This window comes from Pomacea canaliculata, linkage group LG12 (assembly GCF_003073045.1).
Source record: "Pomacea canaliculata isolate SZHN2017 linkage group LG12, ASM307304v1, whole genome shotgun sequence".
Taxonomy (NCBI): domain Eukaryota; kingdom Metazoa; phylum Mollusca; class Gastropoda; order Architaenioglossa; family Ampullariidae; genus Pomacea; species Pomacea canaliculata.
In genome coordinates, this window is record NC_037601.1 from 20,214,567 (window position 1) to 20,233,144 (window position 18,578).

The 18,578-nt window shown below is 40.4% G+C and overlaps 3 protein-coding genes across 3 annotated transcripts; 1 reads left to right on the plus strand and 2 right to left on the minus strand.

Annotated features, from left to right (window-relative positions):
• The first annotated feature begins 1,794 nt into the window (after positions 1-1,794).
• Positions 1,795-4,453, plus strand: LOC112553459. The gene is made up of 3 exons (XM_025220679.1): positions 1,795-3,037; positions 3,622-3,783; positions 4,157-4,453. The coding sequence occupies exons 1-3, from the start codon at positions 1,827-1,829 to the stop codon at positions 4,380-4,382; spliced, it is 1,599 nt and encodes a 532-aa protein (XP_025076464.1). The 5' UTR covers positions 1,795-1,826; the 3' UTR covers positions 4,383-4,453.
• A 2,940-nt stretch (positions 4,454-7,393) lies between these two features.
• On the minus strand, positions 7,394-11,155 carry LOC112577003 (low-density lipoprotein receptor-like). Its single transcript, XM_025259914.1, has 6 exons — positions 10,962-11,155; positions 9,639-9,763; positions 9,119-9,274; positions 8,821-8,988; positions 8,528-8,629; positions 7,394-8,332 (listed from the first exon to the last, which is right to left on the minus strand). The coding sequence occupies exons 1-6, from the start codon at positions 10,982-10,984 to the stop codon at positions 8,220-8,222; spliced, it is 687 nt and encodes a 228-aa protein (XP_025115699.1). The 5' UTR covers positions 10,985-11,155; the 3' UTR covers positions 7,394-8,219.
• Positions 11,156-14,843: 3,688 nt separating this feature from the next.
• On the minus strand, positions 14,844-18,047 carry LOC112577002. The gene is given in 8 exon segments (XM_025259913.1): positions 14,844-14,982; positions 15,386-15,534; positions 15,537-15,581; positions 15,842-15,973; positions 15,976-16,042; positions 16,534-16,695; positions 17,375-17,555; positions 18,016-18,047. Coding segments are annotated over 7 exon segments (729 nt in total). The 5' UTR covers positions 17,543-17,555; positions 18,016-18,047; the 3' UTR covers positions 14,844-14,976.
• Positions 18,048-18,578: the final 531 nt, after the last annotated feature.

The following is an 18,578-nucleotide window of genomic DNA, read 5'->3' on the forward strand; positions in this document are numbered from 1 at the left end:
TCAATCACACAATCTTGCACAAAATCCAGCTTATATATCAAAAATTCATGTGGGATCCATAAATAATATGAAGTACTACATATACATAGAGTGGTGTACCAAGCGAATCTGACCAGTAAAATTAAATATTTTATACTAGCAATGGTTTTCTCAAGTAGCTTCAAGATTACACAAAATTCCTCAGATTCATTTAAAACTTTGACATTTATTTGTTTATGATTACTGAAAATATATTGTTATGACTCGCAACACGATTTTAAGGCTTTCTTTGCTACATTCCCATTCCCAGAAAATGTTTTAAGTTCCTTCTGTCCAAATATGTGCTCAAAAGGCAGAGGAGGAGACGGCACCACAGTCGCTCAGCCCCAAGGTTCCTGAAACGAAGGTTGAGGCAGCTGCCCGTCTGTTCGCGTCCTACAGGGAGGCAGAGCGCACCTCCATCTCCTCCCCCGGGCTCGTGGACTTCAGCACGACCACCGACACCTTCATCGCTCTGGATTCAGACGACACTTCTGTCGGCGGCATCGTCGAAGGGCAGTTTTTGCCGGACTTGTCAAAACGAGGGGGACACGAGAGCTCCACCTCCTCTTCTTCTCTGCGAGGACTTGCTGACAAGGTATTCTTCCGCCTGGTCCAGTTCTGTGAATCTTGGCTCATTCTTGGCGGGGAGGGAGGGATCGTATGTTTAAAATGTAAAAGTTGCTTGACTGACTGGCTGAATGGCATGTTTGAAATTAAGGGAGAAGTGGAAATATGTTAAGAAAGAACATGGTCGGACATCTACTACAGTAGCCATTTTTATTTATGGCAGAGTCCTTACCGAGAGAAGATTCGTCGAGCTCATAGCACGGGGCCCTGGCCTGTGAGAGAAGATACTCATTCCCCCAACATGTGCTGCCAAGATCGTCACCCAAAGCTAGGTCCCTCGACGACCGGGATGTAGCCTCGCTCTCGCCCAAAGCAAGGTCCTTTTGACGACCAGGACGCCGCCAAGCTCACTTCTGCTCAGTCTCGACAACAGATGAAACACTCAACTGCGCATGACAGAAATGTTAAGCGCCGCAAAGAAATGGCTTCCGAGCAGCACCTGTTCCCGGAAGTGATCGTTTATACAGGTCGACGACTGGAAGACGGTAACACGAGCGAAACATCTACAGCGGGGTCGCCTACGGCAGCTTCAGCGAGAAGGAGAAAGTCACTGAAAACTCAAAAATCCGTGGAATACGATCCAGCAGAAGATCCCATTTATCACATGACTCAGGCATCGTCTGACCCGGGATTCTCCGAGACGTATTCTGAAGCCAGTCTTACTCACTTCAAGATGGATCGAGCGGGTAGCGCTGTGGACTTTACTCGCCTCGGTTCTTCTCGTGAATGGACCAGCGCGCCCTTTGACCTCGCCAGCAGCAGCAAAGTGAAAACCTTAAAGCACGGTTTCCCCAGGCTTAGCACGAGTGCCTTGACAATGGACCGTGCCGAAAGCAAGAGGGCCTTCAAGCATCAAACAACAGTAGACAGCTATTTTAAAAGCAGCAGACGACATCGACATCCTTCGGAATACAAAAGCCAATCGCGACGAGATGATTCTGAAAGAAGAAAATCCAGCAGCGGACGCGTTCATGACGATGTTCGCAGTCAGCAGTACCTTCACAGCCTCGAAGCCACTGCCATGAGCAAGGCCGTGCAGCCAATGAGAGGCGCGAGAAGTTTCAACGAGGAGAAAGCACTCTGGTCACGCCCACATACCTGAAAAAAGGTCCGAATGCGGGAGCCGGACCATCCGTAAGCATTCCAGCGTGGACCTTTTGAACCAACAAGTCCCTCACATGCAGGTGCGGGCGAGAAGCGAGGATGTTTTAGAAACATGTTGGTGTAAAGACTGCAACACCCACTCCTCCCACTCCCTCCGCCACAGGAGCCACGTGTCGCACAGGCACATCAAGGCCAGGTCAAAGGACAAAATGTTGAGAGAACAACGAAGCTGCGACCGCAAGGCGCGAAGGTTGGCGAAGGACCGCGAGAGCTTATCCTCTCTCAACTACTGGAATCAAAGCATCGACTCCAACAGATTGTCCAAACACTCACGCTCTTGGCACTCTGAACCTTCTGAACGCCTAGAGCACAAGCTCACACTGTCCAAGGACTCCAGCAGCGAGAGTGACAAGAGTTCTCAAAGGTGGATCCAACACGAGACAGCCAAACGAGACCAGAAGAGCCAATGGAGCGTTTCATTACAACGACATCATGGCTTGGACGCCTTGGGGTCGAGTCGAAGTGAAAAAGAAATGGACTTCACAAAAAAGGAACTGTTTATGAAATTTTTCAGCCAGGAAGTGGATCTGGACGACACACAGTCCAACGAGGATCCACGATTTTTCTCGGACTCTTGGACAAACTCTTTGGAAAGCAGCGTTTCTACGCGGAAAAACTCCCTCAAGTTCATTGGACACAGCAGTGGCGACTCTGAAGACACGCTGCAAGTGGTTGCCGTTGAAAGCAGTTCAGGTGGCGCTGCTGACTGCCACAGTCGGGAGTTTTTGACGGTGTCCGAGCCGACTCCGAAATGCAATGTCATCGTGTACGCTGACAACTTGAGGTCCAAGCACAGGACGAGGTCGCGGACAGTTTCGAACCACGTGTCACCTGCCAGATCGCCCTCGTCAGAGACCAACGACGACCTGCCCACGCGCGATGTACGTGCTGGGTCACGCGTGCTGGCGTCTACAGTGTCCAATCCAAACAAATCTGTTCCATGTGCTGTGCCTGATGCCGAGCTCTCCTCGGGGAGTTCCGAGAGCGTTCGCACTAAAGTGTCCGAGGCATCGACTCATCTCTCGGTTACCGACACGGATTCTGCGCTATCGTCTGCTGCCAGCCGCCAGACCACGCCTTCCGCCCCCAGCACCCTGCACGAGGAGGTGACAACTACTTATCCACATGTGGGGAAAAAATACAGCGACTCGGCATATCAGACAAAGGAGTCGTCTATGGACATGTTTGACGACCCGAGGCGCAAGGGCAGTGTGACAACTCTACGGTGAGTAGACCTGCAGTCGATGAGTTTGATGTCTTTCGTACTTTTGCATTCCGTCCACCTTCTAAATGAATTCCGATCCCTTCCTTCCTAATTTAAATGGATATAATGCAACAGAAAAGAGAGAAAAATGCCAGGTTGGGCTACTAAAATCTTTGTATCCATTAACCATTTGTAAAAGCACAAATAAAAATATTTCCTAGCACGAAAGACATCAAAGTTATCAACAGAAAAGAAATTTGAATCTGAGCGCAGTTCAGAGGAAGAGAAAATAAATTAATCATTATTTGAAAAAAAAATATCGAGAAATCCGGTAGCACATGCACTTGGCTGGTTTCTTGTCTTACGTAATGTTTTGTGTACTGTTTGCTCGTTAGTTTTTTTTATTCTTATATTTTTATATTAAATATGTTTTGTTTATTTTTTGTTCTTCATTTTATTCTTTTGCCACTGCGTTAACATTTTCAAGCTACGTCAAACGCTGATCCTGTGAACTGTCCACCATGAATTCCCTAATCTTCTCTCAATCGATGCTCTTGCTACTTTCTCAAAATCACGTGACAGGAATGTTACATGTGTTGTGACAGAGGGGAGGACAAGAAAGTCACACAGAGGCTGCACCAGGCGGCCGTCAAGTTGTTCGTCCTGCAGCAGCGCGTGCGCAAAGGTCGTCTGAGCCGGGACAGCGCCGTGAGCACCATTTCCGAAGATGAAGCAACGATGGACAACTACGAAGACCTGCCCGTCAGGTAAGCAAGACCATTAAGATATTTCGCCCCACTTACACAGGGTATAAACCCCCAATGTAGATGTTTTATTCTCTGAAAGGACTGAAATAAGCAAAGTATGATATAATCTATCTCTCAAAATTGTAAGTGAAATATGAGAAGACACAACCGTGACGTCATGATTGTGTATCGCGACATTATGTTATCAAGGCTGCACTCAACGGACCACGGGTGGTGGTGGGGTATTTTATGTAAAAATAAGGTAAAAAAAGTCTTCCGTTTATTTTTCAACCTTGTCAAAGAAAGCTAACCCCACTCTCAACAACCACAAAGCAAAGAGACATCCTGAATAAGTTATACATACATATTTTAATACAATTCGACTTTTTTTTAGTTATTATCCGAGCTTCTCGAAGACAGGACGCAGGCAAACCCTGCTGCCAGAAAAACTGAGCGGGAAGACGCCCCGCCATCATGGCATCACCGAGGAAGAAGAGCAAGAGACTGATCTTGACCTCAGTGTCAAGGACTTGTCCTCTGCCCCTGAGTTATTGCCGCTGTCGGAGACGCAAGGCCAAGTGTTACAACTTGAACAACTTACAGAAACTGTGGAAGTTTGAGTGAAAACAAGTCTCACACCTCTTTGAGGACAATACACGTGAATTTTAAACAGTGGGACATTGAGAGAGAAGGACGCTGGCAGCATGTCCACGGATTCATGCAGCCATCTTTGTGTAGTTTCCTTTCAGCTCTCATGCTAAACATGCTCAGTTTTTTTTTTAAATAGACCATTATTTTTGTAGAGAAATGGTAAACTGGTGAAACCAAGCAAGCCTGACTTTTATGTTCCTGTGGGGTTTTCTTTTTGGTTTTTTTGTTTGTGTTAAACTAAGTAGGTGTTGTTTTCTGCAGCACTGAATAGTATTACCATATAGAGTACGAGTGTCACCTCGTTTCGATCCCTTCACCCCTTTAAATTTTTTTCAGTTCTTGCATATCTTCACCGTGAACAGTTTGGGGTGCTTTAGTTGTTTTTTTTTTTTAAACATAGAAATGTAATTAACTTTTCATCTCTTCTTTCACAACCGTGTGTTGATGTTTGCATTGAGGTGTGAGAATCTGAGGATTGCCAACCGACCCGCCTGGCTGGTTGGCATTTCGGGTGGAGAAAAACGCGTTTTGGTAATCATTCATGTGATGATACACTCTGTGACCCAAACTGACTCATTTGCATAATTCTACTTCCCTGTGACCGTGTGCTTGTAACTGAGCTAATTATAGAATGTGACGTGCATAGCTAGACAGCTGCTGGAATACGAACTTCATCAAACAGACTCTCAGTCTATTTCTTCACGTGATCTTAAAGAGCTAAACATTTTTAGAAGATAATTCACCAGATGCAAAATACTTATATCTGATTATCGTTGTTAAAACCGCATTATATTTTAGACCTCACTGTTGCTTTACCACACAAATAAAAATTTTGATAAGTTTGTTACGTGTCGAGTGTTAGCTGACGTCTGCACACGTGACCTCCTGGCAAATACATGTGACCTGACCTGTCTTACATTTTGAGAGGATTACCGAGTCTTTAGCTATGGCTTATACTTTTTAAATATTTTTTGCAAAGTAAAAACAGTATTATTTGGCTTTAAACGAGCTGAGTAAAAAAATTAATCTTCCTCTGTCCTTTCTGTAGGTCAGTAATATTTGTTAAAATAAAAGACAATGAGTAACAGAAGAATAGAAGAGAAAAATATCCATTTTTAGAGCTCCAAATTTATATCAAAGGGGGACAACCCACTGATCGAAACCAGAAAAGATCACAGGTCCTTTTTCTGTGCGTGGTAATAGGAAAATCGATCTCCTTAATTTAAACTCTTTGACATTATCTAAGAAACGTGGTTGGAAACTCTTGGAAAGAAACAACAAAAAGCATTCCTATCGATGAAGAACTTCTGCTCAGAAATAAATGGATCCGCGCGAGTTTTCTGGCAACAAATATTGAGTAGCTGCCGAACCTCGAGAAAAAATGCTAAACTTGAATATCTAGACAGCTTGGAAGTGGCTACACAAATTAGCGATGATGAGTAATGGCCACTGATTTCATAATCTAATCATCTGAGGAAGGGTTAGCGCTCTTGACGACACGCCGGTGTTTGATTGGACAGGTGAGCTGAGGACTCAGGTGTGAACTTCAGTGTTTGGGACAGTTATCATGATGACGACTGTCCTGCTGGCAGAACGCAGCACAATCTTTACAAGTGTTGACTGAAAAGATTCGGTAAGACTGACCAGAACAGAAAGAAATAGTTTGCCTGAGCTGTACTTTTGCATGTGGAAAACTTACTTCTGTAATGCTATATGCAGCCATGAAAGTAGAAACAATCATTTAATAACTGTCGTACATGGTGGTAAAAAATGTGTTAAGCAACGATCGTGGCTTCTCACATAGTTCTTTTTTTTCCTAATAAGCAGTTTGCTCCAGTTCCTGCCCGTAAAGGGATTTCGGTAACAGCAGCTCCTGAGTTGAGATCGTGAAGAACAAGAGTACGAGGGGTTAAATTGTCTGATTAATTAAGATATGTGACGTGCATGGCCGAGCTCAAAAATTGGTTTTCGATTCAAGTGTACTCTAGAAGACAAAAGAAGCAGAGCGGAAGATAGAGAGAGGGGGAGACAATGAAGACAAGCCTGCGTCACCTACACAATGGGTTTTGTTTTCAGTGGCTCGTCTGAGTTCTTAGGTGAGTGTCTGTAAGTGATGAATTCTTCGATTTGCAAACAGATTTCGATTTCACACACAGAGAGTGTGTGAAAAAGAATGCATTGTGTGTGTGTGTTTGTTTGTTTCTTTCTTTCTTTGTTTTGTCATCCAGTAGTTTGTTTGGGTTTTTTCCCCACAAAAGTTCAATTTCCTTACATAAAAGTCAGTTTAGTACCTTAAACTTTCTTGAGAGTTGATGAAACTCGCCTACTCCTCGGAAAGAGAAGACTACTTATTTTATTTGTGTACCTAATCATTTTCTTTGACTTACAAAGAAAACAACAAAAACAACGACAGTACAAAACTCATTTAGTTTAATAAAGCGAAGAAGACTTGAGTACCTAGCTTCAATGGGCTTGGAGACCTAGTCTATAACAATATCACTCAAAAATGATAAAAATGCCATACCATCTCCATGGAGATAGCACGTGAAGGGTGTGACGTCACCAAGGTCTTTTCTTTCTTCTAACGTTCAGTTTTTGCTGCTTGTTATTGATTGCACTGCTTTGTTCCTCATATCTCCGCTTTAATCTTGCGGCTAAAACCATCGTGCAACAATCTATGTATCTCCCCTCCCTCCCCGTTCATATTTTTACAACCGACACAGGATTTTCCAAAATCTCTTCCCGATACAGCAATTAATATAATGACTGCATGCATATTTAAGCGATGTTTAATGAGTGTCGATTTTTGTCCCTTGTGAGAAACTCGTATAGTCGCAAGGTGTGTCCTGTAGAGAGGTAGATAGGGATTGACAGGTTGTCGGAGGTGGTTGGGATGGTTGGTTGATTGCTGATTAATTTTAGGTAATAGTTCTGGGTTGTTTTTTTTCACTGGTTTGTTTGGTTTTTTTTTTCTTTCTTTCTTTTTTGTTTGTTTTTGGTCTGCATTTAAATTAACTATAAATCATTAGTAAAATTGGAATTTTCTGCTACTAGGGAAATGTCTGTGTGAACAGCCGTCGCTTAAGAGCCAAATCACATAAAGATAACAGGAATATGGAGGATCCACTGATTAAACCATCGACAGACAGACACACATTCAGGCAGGCACGAGTTCTGTACAGACAGAACAGAACGAGTCAGAAAACAGAGGGACAAGGTAATTACCATACATGATTCTGCACGTTCGTGTAGCTCAAAACGACGAAGTTTTCTACAAAAAGTAGGAACAGTGAAAATATTACGAGAGTACATTATCCTTTCTATGTCTTGTGTATGACCGAATACGTATATATTACATAGAAAAAGCGAGTGAGAAATGTGCCAATTATTTGTTTAAATCCACCTGAACGCTGCAGAAAAAAAATTTGCTCAGTGACTAAGGGAAGTAACTAGCTATTGCCGAGATACTCTGCTGCAGCAAAGTTACCTCCCATATATTTTTGAAACTTTTTTTTTTTTTTTTGAAACCTGCACAGTTACACAAAGCATAATATTATTCAACCTTTCAAACATCTTTGTTATTCTTCCCAATTTAATTCTGTATATGATTCGGTAATTTTTTTTTTTAACTGGCAAGCGAATGCATGAAGCGAGGTGTAAAGTTTCGGCAATTTTTGCAACACCTGCATGCTTGCACACTGATACGAGTTTGTCTCATTCACTTGCTCTCGTGTTGTTTATTTCTGCTGTTGATACATCAGACTGCCGTCAATGTGATGATGTCTGCATGAGGTGTGTCTTGCTCTTCATCTGTGACCTGTGACCTTAACCACACTACTTCTTCTCTTGGATCCTGCTAGGCAGTCGCTGTGGTCATCTCCGCAAGTCTCTTTGGTGACTTGTGATGCTCTTTGTCGAACTGCAAAATTCATTCATTCATTTAATCATTTATTTATTTGTTCGTTCAAAAATATAAAGTAAGTATACATTAATCAGGTTCATAACATCTTCCGGTAGACATAAGTAAAACAATTAATTTGGTTAATTTTAATTTAATATTTTGGTCTGAGGGCGAGGGAGCAGTCTACTGTCAAATGACCACCAAGACGCTCACCTCGTCTGGTGATAAACACAAATCCTCCACAGACTGTGATGAGTAAAGCTGCTATAAGGCACGCGGTCAGTGGGTCGAAGTGCAGTTGCTCGGAAAGTCCAGCTTATGTGTGGACAAAGAAACAAGGAAATTTTGCCATTAATATCTTGGAATAGTTTAATTAAATACAGTTGTGTAGGATATGTGTGTAGTACATAAATAAGTCGATGTGTGCATGACTTTGTGTCTGTGGGTGTGTCTGTGTCTGTGTGTGTGTGTGAGAGAGAGTGAGGGGGGGACCATCTTGTCTTTACCTGCCGAATTCTTGCAGCCTGTCTCGTCCACCCCGTCTCGGCAGTCCTGGCGGCCGTCGCACCTCAGGACTGTCCACAGCAGCGCCGACATGTTGACATCAGGGGGCAAGTCGTTCGGCACGCATTCGAATACCGCCGACACTCGACCTTGTCTACGGTAGCACACATCTGTCAACAAGTCAATTTTATTGACCTTTGTGTTAATTAAAAGAAAAACTGGAAAAGTTGCTCATCAACTATCACAAAAATGAGCTACATGTTTACTCACTCTGTGTGTGTGTGTTAAAAAGACACATACCTTTCCTTTCATCCCATCCGTCCAAGCAATGCTTCACCCCGTCACAAAGAAACCACAGGGGTATCTCCCACTGCTCACTGTACCTCGGGGCTTTGGGTAACACGCAAGTCCCGTCCCCGCAACGGAAACATGTGTCGCCCTCTCGCGGTGCGTCCACTAGATGATCGTAAATTCAACAAAGAAGGAACATCTCAATTCCTCGGACTCATCTTTTGACATGTTTAAAAAGATTTTTGTTATGATTTGTTCTTACTTTATCTTACTTCTGTCGTCAACTGCATGTTTTTTTTGAAATAGATACTTTTCTCAAGATCAGCTTTGTTGTCAGGCGGTGTCCATCTCTTCCTTACATTATCTTATTGGAACGGGGGGTGGGTGGTAGGGGGAATAAGGAGTGGAGGGGGCATAAGCTGCTCAAAACCATCATCGAAGTAGCTAGTGCCCATACCTCCGAGCTTGGATGCAGTTGCAGAGTGCTAAAAGTATTGGTCTGAAAAGTCGTTTAATGAAGTACACTGACCTTGATTCAACCGAAGGCAGTATTCATCACGCCCGTTGCGGCAGTCCACCCGACCGTCACAAATACGGTCACGTGGCACACACTGCACCGGAGAGCAATGCACGTGCGCAGCATCACACTCGACTACAACACACAAAGAAAATAATCCTTGCTCAGTGACTGATCTCTTTTTGCCAAACCCATGCAAATATTATTTGTAAAAAAAGCATAGTGTGGCTACGCGCATGTAGTACGGTGGTTGAAGCCTAATAAAACCCAAACTCATATCGTTTGTCAGATTCCCATCAACTTTGGTAGGACTCACTCCTTTCATTCCAGTTTTTTCCTTTCTTCATTTATTAATTGATTCCTTGATTGGTACCAATTGATGAACGGTTGTGCTAGTCTATAGGAGCCGATCATTGGAGAGAGGGGAAGGGGAGGGACAGCTGCAGAAATGCAGATTGTGACAAGTGTCCAGTTAGTCCTGTCGGGCGGTGGTGAGCAGGCCTCAAAATTATTCTGATAAGTGGTTTTAAACAAAGTGTTGTGCTAGGTCACAAGGCAAAACCAGACCACCTTGCGCCGCTTGACAATTGCGAAAAGCTGTTCCAGGTGTTCTATGAGGGAGGAACCGTGCAATGTACACAGTGGTTTTATGTTCCCCTTTAAACATCAAGAGCAGCCGCTTTTATTATTGAATTTCTGTATTCTCCTCTCTGTGTCAGCAAGAAGTGTCCACTTCCACGTCCATGAAACAGGATTACGAGGGACTGGTACAGTCTCTACTTGAGGTGCTTTCCGGAGCGCGTTTACTTGCAATATGTTACAGGTGGCTATAAAAAGAAAGAACTGGGTACTGCTCTACCCAGAAGACATTGTGACTTACCTCTTCAACACAAATAAAATCTTTACAACATCGCAATTTTATATGGTACTGACATGAGAGAAAAGGGAGGTGATGTAGAGAGATGTTGAGGGAAACGAAGGAAAAGACAGAGAACAGGAGGAAGGGAGAGCAACTATATAGCGACAGGGTAGTAGAGAAAGAAAGAAAAGATAAGCAGGTGAGAAAGATGGTCACACGGATAGCACCACAGCAATTTTTATCTCCCACTTCACTAGAAACATCAAGCCCCTGATACTTAAAATAAGCTGTAAACTTGTAAAATATTTCGTGACACTGATGTTGTGAGTGAATTAGTGGTAGACCTAACCATGGAGAAACCAGAGTGACCTTGTTAGTGCCCTTGTTAGTGCCCTTGTTAGTGCCCTTGATAGTGCCCGAATAAAGGAACAAATCTGGTCATTGTCTCTGGCTCGAACTTCATTAATCATGTTACCTGTGGTTGGGCCGTCACGTCCATCTGCAGGTGTAGAGGTGGGAAGGAAAATTGGACGACTACCCACAGGTAATTGTAGCGGGAGACAATTTCGATGCCTGCACTTCTTGACAGAACTTGTATGATGTGGTCATCTCTCGCCCGATGGCCAGGTTGTCGTTGCCTACGTGCACGGAGTCCAGAGTGCAATTTACTCCTCTGAAGCAAGGCAACAATGTAAATTAATGTAAACTTAGTTGTAAAATTCCTCTCTCAGCTACACCCTCTGTCTCGAACCAACTACATGTACTTTCCCCAATCCTTCATGGAGTCAGATACCGCTGGGTGGACTGATGATGCTACCCAGCATCGCAAATAAAATAACCGCATCTGTACTGAACGTTCATAGCTACCTGTCCAGTTCGGTTTAACAAAAATTATACCTGTGATAGGATGAGGAGAGTACGTGAGATTTAGAACGAGTAGCAGTGATGGATGAGTTACGAACTCTACAACGCATGTCTGATGCCTCCAGTGACCTGCGTGCTCTCGTTGACAACATCAGGAAACACGTGCTTGTCCTGCTCCACGAACATCAACTGATTGCAGGAAGTGGGAGAGGCTGAAAAAGTGACGGCATAACCGGGTACATCAAAACAAACAAAGCAAACGCAAAACAAACACACAAATACACATGCATGCACAATTTCATTATATCTTATGAAAAGCAGAAGCAGTTTGGGCACAGTTCACGTATGTTAGAAACTCTTTAACGTTAATTAGAATTTTAAAAATTAATTATACTCACCCATAATATTGTACATGGCAGAAATGACAAACAGTATTAAGGTTTCAATAAACCCTGAAAAGCAAAGCCGAAAATAATGTGATCAGTAAATGTAGCAGACTGGGAGTTTCAATATTCGTGACGGACTGAATAGATGAATCAAGGAAAACAAACAAAGTAATAAATGAATTGACAAAAAGAATGCAAAGCAAGTATTGACTCATTTGACATATCTCTTTTTGTCTCAGATGACCTGTATCATTTAATGGTATTGACAGTAACAGAATCTAACTGCCGACGCACTCCACCTCAACTTGTCCGTTATGCTGACATCAGGTTTTTGACTGTTTCTTTGCTTTGACATGCGTGTGTGGGGGTGTGTGTTAATCTAGTAGCTCTACTTTTAAATATCTCATATCTTGACATTCTTGATTTCTCTCGGGGGTTTTATCTATCTTTTCTTCTCTCCATTTACAAATCTCCATCTCTGCAGTCCTCTTGGTGGGATGTGTTTCATTATGACGACAACGGACAATTGCTAATTATCTTCCAGACCCAGCATTTTCCCTGTCCAAACACACACACAAAAAAACCCAGCAAATAATGATCGCTCAATACCAAGGGCAAACTAACGGCGCACTATGATAACAATCTCTCGATTAGAAAGACAAACCGACGGCGACCCTTGACAAAGTTCTGCTCGATACCAACGGACTGTAGCCAGGCGTCTGTTGACACAGCAGACATCTCATGTCTCTGAGAGCACGTGCTGTAAATGTTTCGATTCCATGGCATCATCCCTCTTGCTATTCAGAGACTCAATAAACAGCAAGCGAGGTTATTGTGTCTGTGAGGGTTAAACCCGAGAGAAGACTTGTATTTGTACTTCACCAAACTTGTTCTGTGCATTTTCCCCCTCAGTGTCGATGTGTGTGCGTGTCAAACCTTGACTGACCTCTCACATGCTACACATCGAAAGGTAAATTGGATAACTAGAATTATTTCTCAAATATTGAAGTGGCAAAGATTAATTACCGCTTTGCTGTGTCTAACTCCTCGCCTGCATGAAACGCTGCTTTAACAAAGCATGATACCAAGGTAAATGACACTCTCTCTCACACACACACACACACACACACACTATACAAGTCATTCAAAGCATCTTTTCCACAAGATTGTAAAACCACGGTGATACCTGAAAGCATACTTGTGCGAGTTGAAATTCGGAGAAGCGAAGACTGAATGTCTACACCAGGGTGAGACAAGGGCGGTTTAACACACAACACATCGCCAGAATATATTTTTCCGCTGTAGAGGTCTACTTTTCAAGTGAGGGAGAGATTTTGAAACGTGCACATAGATATCAGACTGGAGATAGCCGGTGTGCATGAAGTGTGAAGATGCATGTCTGGGCAAACCTCTAGTGTGAAGGAGATTCGAGCCGCAACAACACTACTTATCTATGCGGGACCTTTGTTCTCGGTTCAGCATCAGCTCCTCGTGCGTTTGTTTGTGCAACTGAACATCTTGACAGTCGGACAGGAATGTAGGTCTACTTTCAAGCACGATTATTTGTGATTTTAAGGAGCTTCTTAACAGGACACATAGACGAAACCTTTGACCAAGTTTGACAAAAGAGTTTATATCCGTGTAAAAACTCTGCTAAACTTAGTTAAAGCGTTTGTCTGGTTAAGAACGGCTTTCTATTTAGCCAAAGCTTTGGTTTTGGGTGCGACTCAGTCATCGTAACCACATTTTTAATTTTATTGTTATTTTTTGTTGAATAAATAGTTGGAGGATGGAAATGGATAGCAATCGTGTTAAACACACACAGAGCAAAAGTTGGTCATTATTAATGTTTCACACATCATCACAGCCTACTATTTTCTCTTCTGCATTTCACACAATGTCTTTTCTTTCTCACCAAATATGTTTTATTTCTTTAAATCATACTTTAAAAATAAATTACACATAAGGTGACACAGTTACATGAACTATAAGGATGAAAGACATAGCAATGAAGCAATGCACATGCAAGTCAGCATCACCCACACATAAAGGGCTGCAAAAACTTAATTTTTAGTGAAAGGTTTCATTATTACAGTGGACATCAAATACAAACCCATTCATCATGTACAAAACACACTGCTCAAATGGGATTATTCTTTTGAAAGACTTAGTACAGTAGTCTCAGACATTAACAATTCACAGAAAATTCTTTAAAGACTAGTAATCATATTTAGCATACCAGTAATACTGCTAATCATATTTATTATACCAGTAAAACTACAATTCTCACAATATACTAGAAAGCATCTTCATACTAACCAGAGCTCTGGTCTACAAAATACAAAAATTTAGCAGGGTAATGAGGGCCCTTGTAGTTTCATAGTGGTCATCTAGTTGAGGCATACTAAGAGTATGCATATGTGTGTGTAGACAGCATACTCTGAAGTACCTATATAGAAAGAGTGTACAAATGGTATGTGTACAGATTATGGGCTGATGGTATGTACCTGGTGTGTAGTAAGCACAGGCGGTTTGCTTTGCTGTTAGTGATACGGATAAAAACGCAACATGTTGATTTTAAGTTTCTTTCTCTTGTTCATTTTTTCTTCATTTATATGCAACATTGTTTTGATGGCAGGTGGTTTTGTTAACAATTATTATGTAATACAAAGACTATATGTGACTGAAAACATGTTACATCTCCATATGGTAAACTTGTGTGTTTGTATGGGACAGGGCCTCAGCTTTAGCTTGAAGCGTCTGGGATATTTAAAATATTACAAAATATTTTATTTATATATATACACACACATATGAAAGAATACCTTTAATTTCAGTTATGATTTGATAACATCTATCAGATCTATTCAGGCCAAATAAAAACAAAAAACAAATATTCTTGCCTAAAATATTAAGAATCAAATGACTTGTACATCTTAGCAATGAAATAACTTCAGTCTCGGTATGAGATTTGTTTCTGATGTTTTGCAATTTAAAATATTTAGAAGTGATTACAATGGGTGCTTACACACTTTTTCTACACTGCCCCTTGGTAAGCTGGAGTGGCCCTGGGCTGTTCTGTAACCGCGATGGGATTGATGGCTTGTTTTCCTCGCTGAGATAGTTGTAAAATGGAAACTCACAGCAGAAAGCACATTTCATGCATAATGGTAGGAGACCATAGAAGGAGGTAGGTAAAGGAATGAGAGGACTTGTTCGGCTTTTGTAAGAAAGGTATAAATTATTCCTGAAAATAAAATTTAAACATTCGGATTGAGCAAAATACCAGCACAAAAAAAAACCAAAAGCTCATAAATGTAAATGTTTTAACCAAATTAAACAAGCAGAGAGAGAGAATCTTTAATGAAAATAATATTTATATAATTCATTCTTTACCTGCAAGAGGAAATGTCGCATAAAAATATATCTTTGAAACATTGTAATATTTAACAAACATTATATTCAGAATGTCTAACATCATAAGCAAATGGAAAGAAGTGACAGAAATAAAATTATGTTCTGGAATAAATACAAATTTCTAAACAGTTTCAATATAATAAAAAAGCTCTATTATTAAATGGAACAAGTTCAGTAAAATATATGACTGATTCAGATGATAAAATGAAAAATGAGAATAGAGCTTTGCTTACATCCTGTACCGCTTCATCGGCATTCTTCTCCAGAGGTGGGATGCCTGAGAGAAAAAGGAGGATGGTGATGGTGAAAACAGGGCTCAGCACTGCAGTCCACTGGCCTCCTTTCAAAATACTTGTGCTTATGATGAAAATGCCAAACCAAGAGTGATCTCTCCAAAGTAGTTAGGATGCCGGGACACACGCCACAGACCTGCAGTGACCATGTCATTGTCATGAAAGTAATGAGTGACTCCTAGCATTTTAAAAATGGCAAATATAAATTGCATTGCTCCTATAACTATAATAATTAATTACTGCCCAATGAATATCTGTCATGAAAGACTTAAGTGATCAAAGATACAAAAACAAGTGATTAATAAATATTAGTAACTGTTACTGTTTATTTCCCTTGTTTAAAGCATAATAATATATAGCATGTGGAATCTTAAAGCCCGAAAAATGTATTGATACCTTTATCACACCACTTTCCTTTATTTGATGGCTCATTTCGGAATGTAAATTTCTGTATGTCAGAAACAGTCTCAATCAAAAGTCCAATCAAGAATAAGGCAAGACCGATACCATCTTGCACAGTGAAGTCATTCTTCTCATAAGCCCTTCTGGAGCATTGACAAAAATGACAGGCAGACTAACTGTGAACACCCAAACTGCCTGGAATGAACAGAAAAAGAAATGTAAACCAGAAAAAAAGCCTTAAAAAGCATGCCTTCATATCCATATCCATATCATATGAAGCTTTAACAAAAACCTTGCATAGTGCATAGTGTTCCTTGAAAATCTGATTTTTATATCATCCTTTTTTAAATCTTAGTAATGCTCGTTTGGAACAGAAATGCTTCATTCTATAACTAAAAAATTAAAATTAAAATGGATATGTTGAAATTTCTTTTCAGAGTTACACTTATTTTCTCAAAATGTTTCAGACTCCATCAAGTAAATTATTAATAGTGCTGGCTGTTAAAAATTAGCACATCGTTATACTATCAAAAATTGTCATTATATCCATCAAGAAATATTTCTCATTCTTTGACACTTGAACCATAGACTGTCTTACAAATTAATAGCAAAATAACAGCTGCAGCAGGTAATGACATTTATGTTCACCTTCAGGTGATCAAGCTAAAAATAATTCTCACACAAACCTGAAAAATCCAAAACACTGCAAATTTCATACAGTTTTCACGTTTATCATCAAAGCGATTGTCCGTCCCAATTTTTAGTATTCTGTACAAAAGATATCCTGAGAGACGGAGTCCCCAAACTGTAACACAGGCTGTTATAATGATCTGTCGAAATTGGAATGTCTGCAAAACAGAAATGTCTCATTGCAAACTAACCTCATACTAAAGAAATTGTGCATTTTCTATCAGAAGGAACAAAGAAACAAACATTGACAACTTCAAACTTTACAGGATTGTGAGATTAAGCTAAAGCTCTAGAGTCTAGATGTTGAATAAGCCATGTTCAAGTTGATCCTAGCATACAGGAATGCCATTGTTTTAGATGAACCTCTAGATAACCAGCCAAAAGAAGTATGATTCAGATATTATATCTCAAGATTTATTATATGCATATTTCTATTAATGTTTTAATATTGATGTCTTTAGTTTAGTTTTTTTAATAAAACTTTACTGACTTGCACTTAGGAAATTCTAAATTTTATAGGCAATTAGATAATGGGAGACAACCTTACTTAAACTATCAGCTTTCTTCAATCTCCCTTGGTCTGTTGTCAGCAAACTGTTTTGTTTTCTTTTTGTCTTTGTTTTGTTGAGGTGGGGGGAGGTATAATTAATCATCTTCATATTAACTTATTCAGTATGGACATATTGGTGCAATGAAGTTAAAGCTCTCATGGCGTTTGCATTAAAACTTAGGGTGCATGCTTTTGTGTATGTTTAGAAGTATATATATAAAGCTTTTAAAATAATATAATATTAATGTCTAGATATTTAATTTAGATATGCTCCCAAATTTACTTACATATCCCAGAAGGAAGGTAAGTACAGCCAGAACAACAAAATTTGTGCCACCAGCAAAGTCAGTGACTTTATCAAATTTACAAGTGCAAGCAACTAAAAAGAACATAACTTGCATGGCCACAGTAACAATGGCACATATTGCTAAGTTATTTTCATCCAGGATCCACATCTCAAAAGGTAATCTGAAACAAATTAAATTTTATAAAACAATGTGGTTGAATTCAAAATCTATAACTTACAGATGGACTAAGCAAATAATATCTTGACACAAAATCCAAAGTTATTAGTCTATGAGCATGGATGCATAATTGTTTTTTTCCTTTTTGATAAATACACACATCAAACATTCACAACATGGACATAAAAAGGGCTACAGAGATCCGCTGCCATAATTTTTAATAATGACTTTGCCTCAAAATATCTCAATCATCATTTATATAGTTTTTCATTGATCAATATGAACATGTTTGCACAGATCGGCATTAATATGTTTGAAATACTTATTATATTTCTCACGAGAAGAAAAATGGAAAAATTATTGATAATCACTTAAATTTCAGAAATTAATTAACAGTGAATCTACATTGGACACAAATATATAGGAAAAATAATTTGCTGAGCAAATGTACCTGTTATTCCTACTTGAGTATTATGTAGCTTTTCTTATTTATATATCCCCCACCCCTACAAACAAACACCAAATCTAAACTCTTGGTCATATTTTGATAAAACAGATAAATAATTAATTTATTTGTTATGAATTAATGACATATTTTTCTTGTTCTAGTTGTAGATTGTATAATCTGCGCTACGTACGTCGTCTGGGATTTTGTGCCAGAAAATAAAAATAAAGAAAATCCTGTTAATATTGGTTTTGTAAATCAATTCAAATCAAAACCATGAAAAAACTAAACCACGAAAGGCTGCGTGGTTGTAATTTCACTAATTTGATTCGATCTCAGTAAACAACTGCGTTGTTTCACGGTCGCGTGAGTTGGGAAATCTCGCGAAATTTGGAACTGTAATAACAATGCACGCGCACTCGCTCTCAGCCACACGCATATACACGCACGCGCACAGTCATGATTAAAATCACCAACCTGAGCTCGTGTCTGCAATGATACAACGAATGGCTCGCCCGATCGTCACTGGTTCGTGAAAACAGGTGAGTGCCGATGTACCCAGCCGGTCCTTTTATGTAAGTT

Coding starts and splice junctions, on each gene's coding strand:
- LOC112553459 (XM_025220679.1), top strand. CDS start 1,827: ATGCAGGTGCGGGCGAGAAGCGAGGATGTTTTAGAAACATGTTGGTGT. Junction 3,038..3,621: donor GGCAGTGTGACAACTCTACG/GTGAGTAGACCT, acceptor GTGTTGTGACAG/AGGGGAGGACAAGAAAGTCA. Junction 3,784..4,156: donor TACGAAGACCTGCCCGTCAG/GTAAGCAAGACC, acceptor ACTTTTTTTTAG/TTATTATCCGAGCTTCTCGA.
- LOC112577003 (XM_025259914.1), bottom strand. CDS start 10,984: ATGGACGTGACGGCCCAACCACA. Junction 9,275..9,638: donor CTGCCTTCGGTTGAATCAAG/GTCAGTGTACTT, acceptor ACGATCATCTAG/TGGACGCACCGCGAGAGGGC. Junction 8,630..8,820: donor AGGCTGCAAGAATTCGGCAG/GTAAAGACAAGA, acceptor TCCACACATAAG/CTGGACTTTCCGAGCAACTG.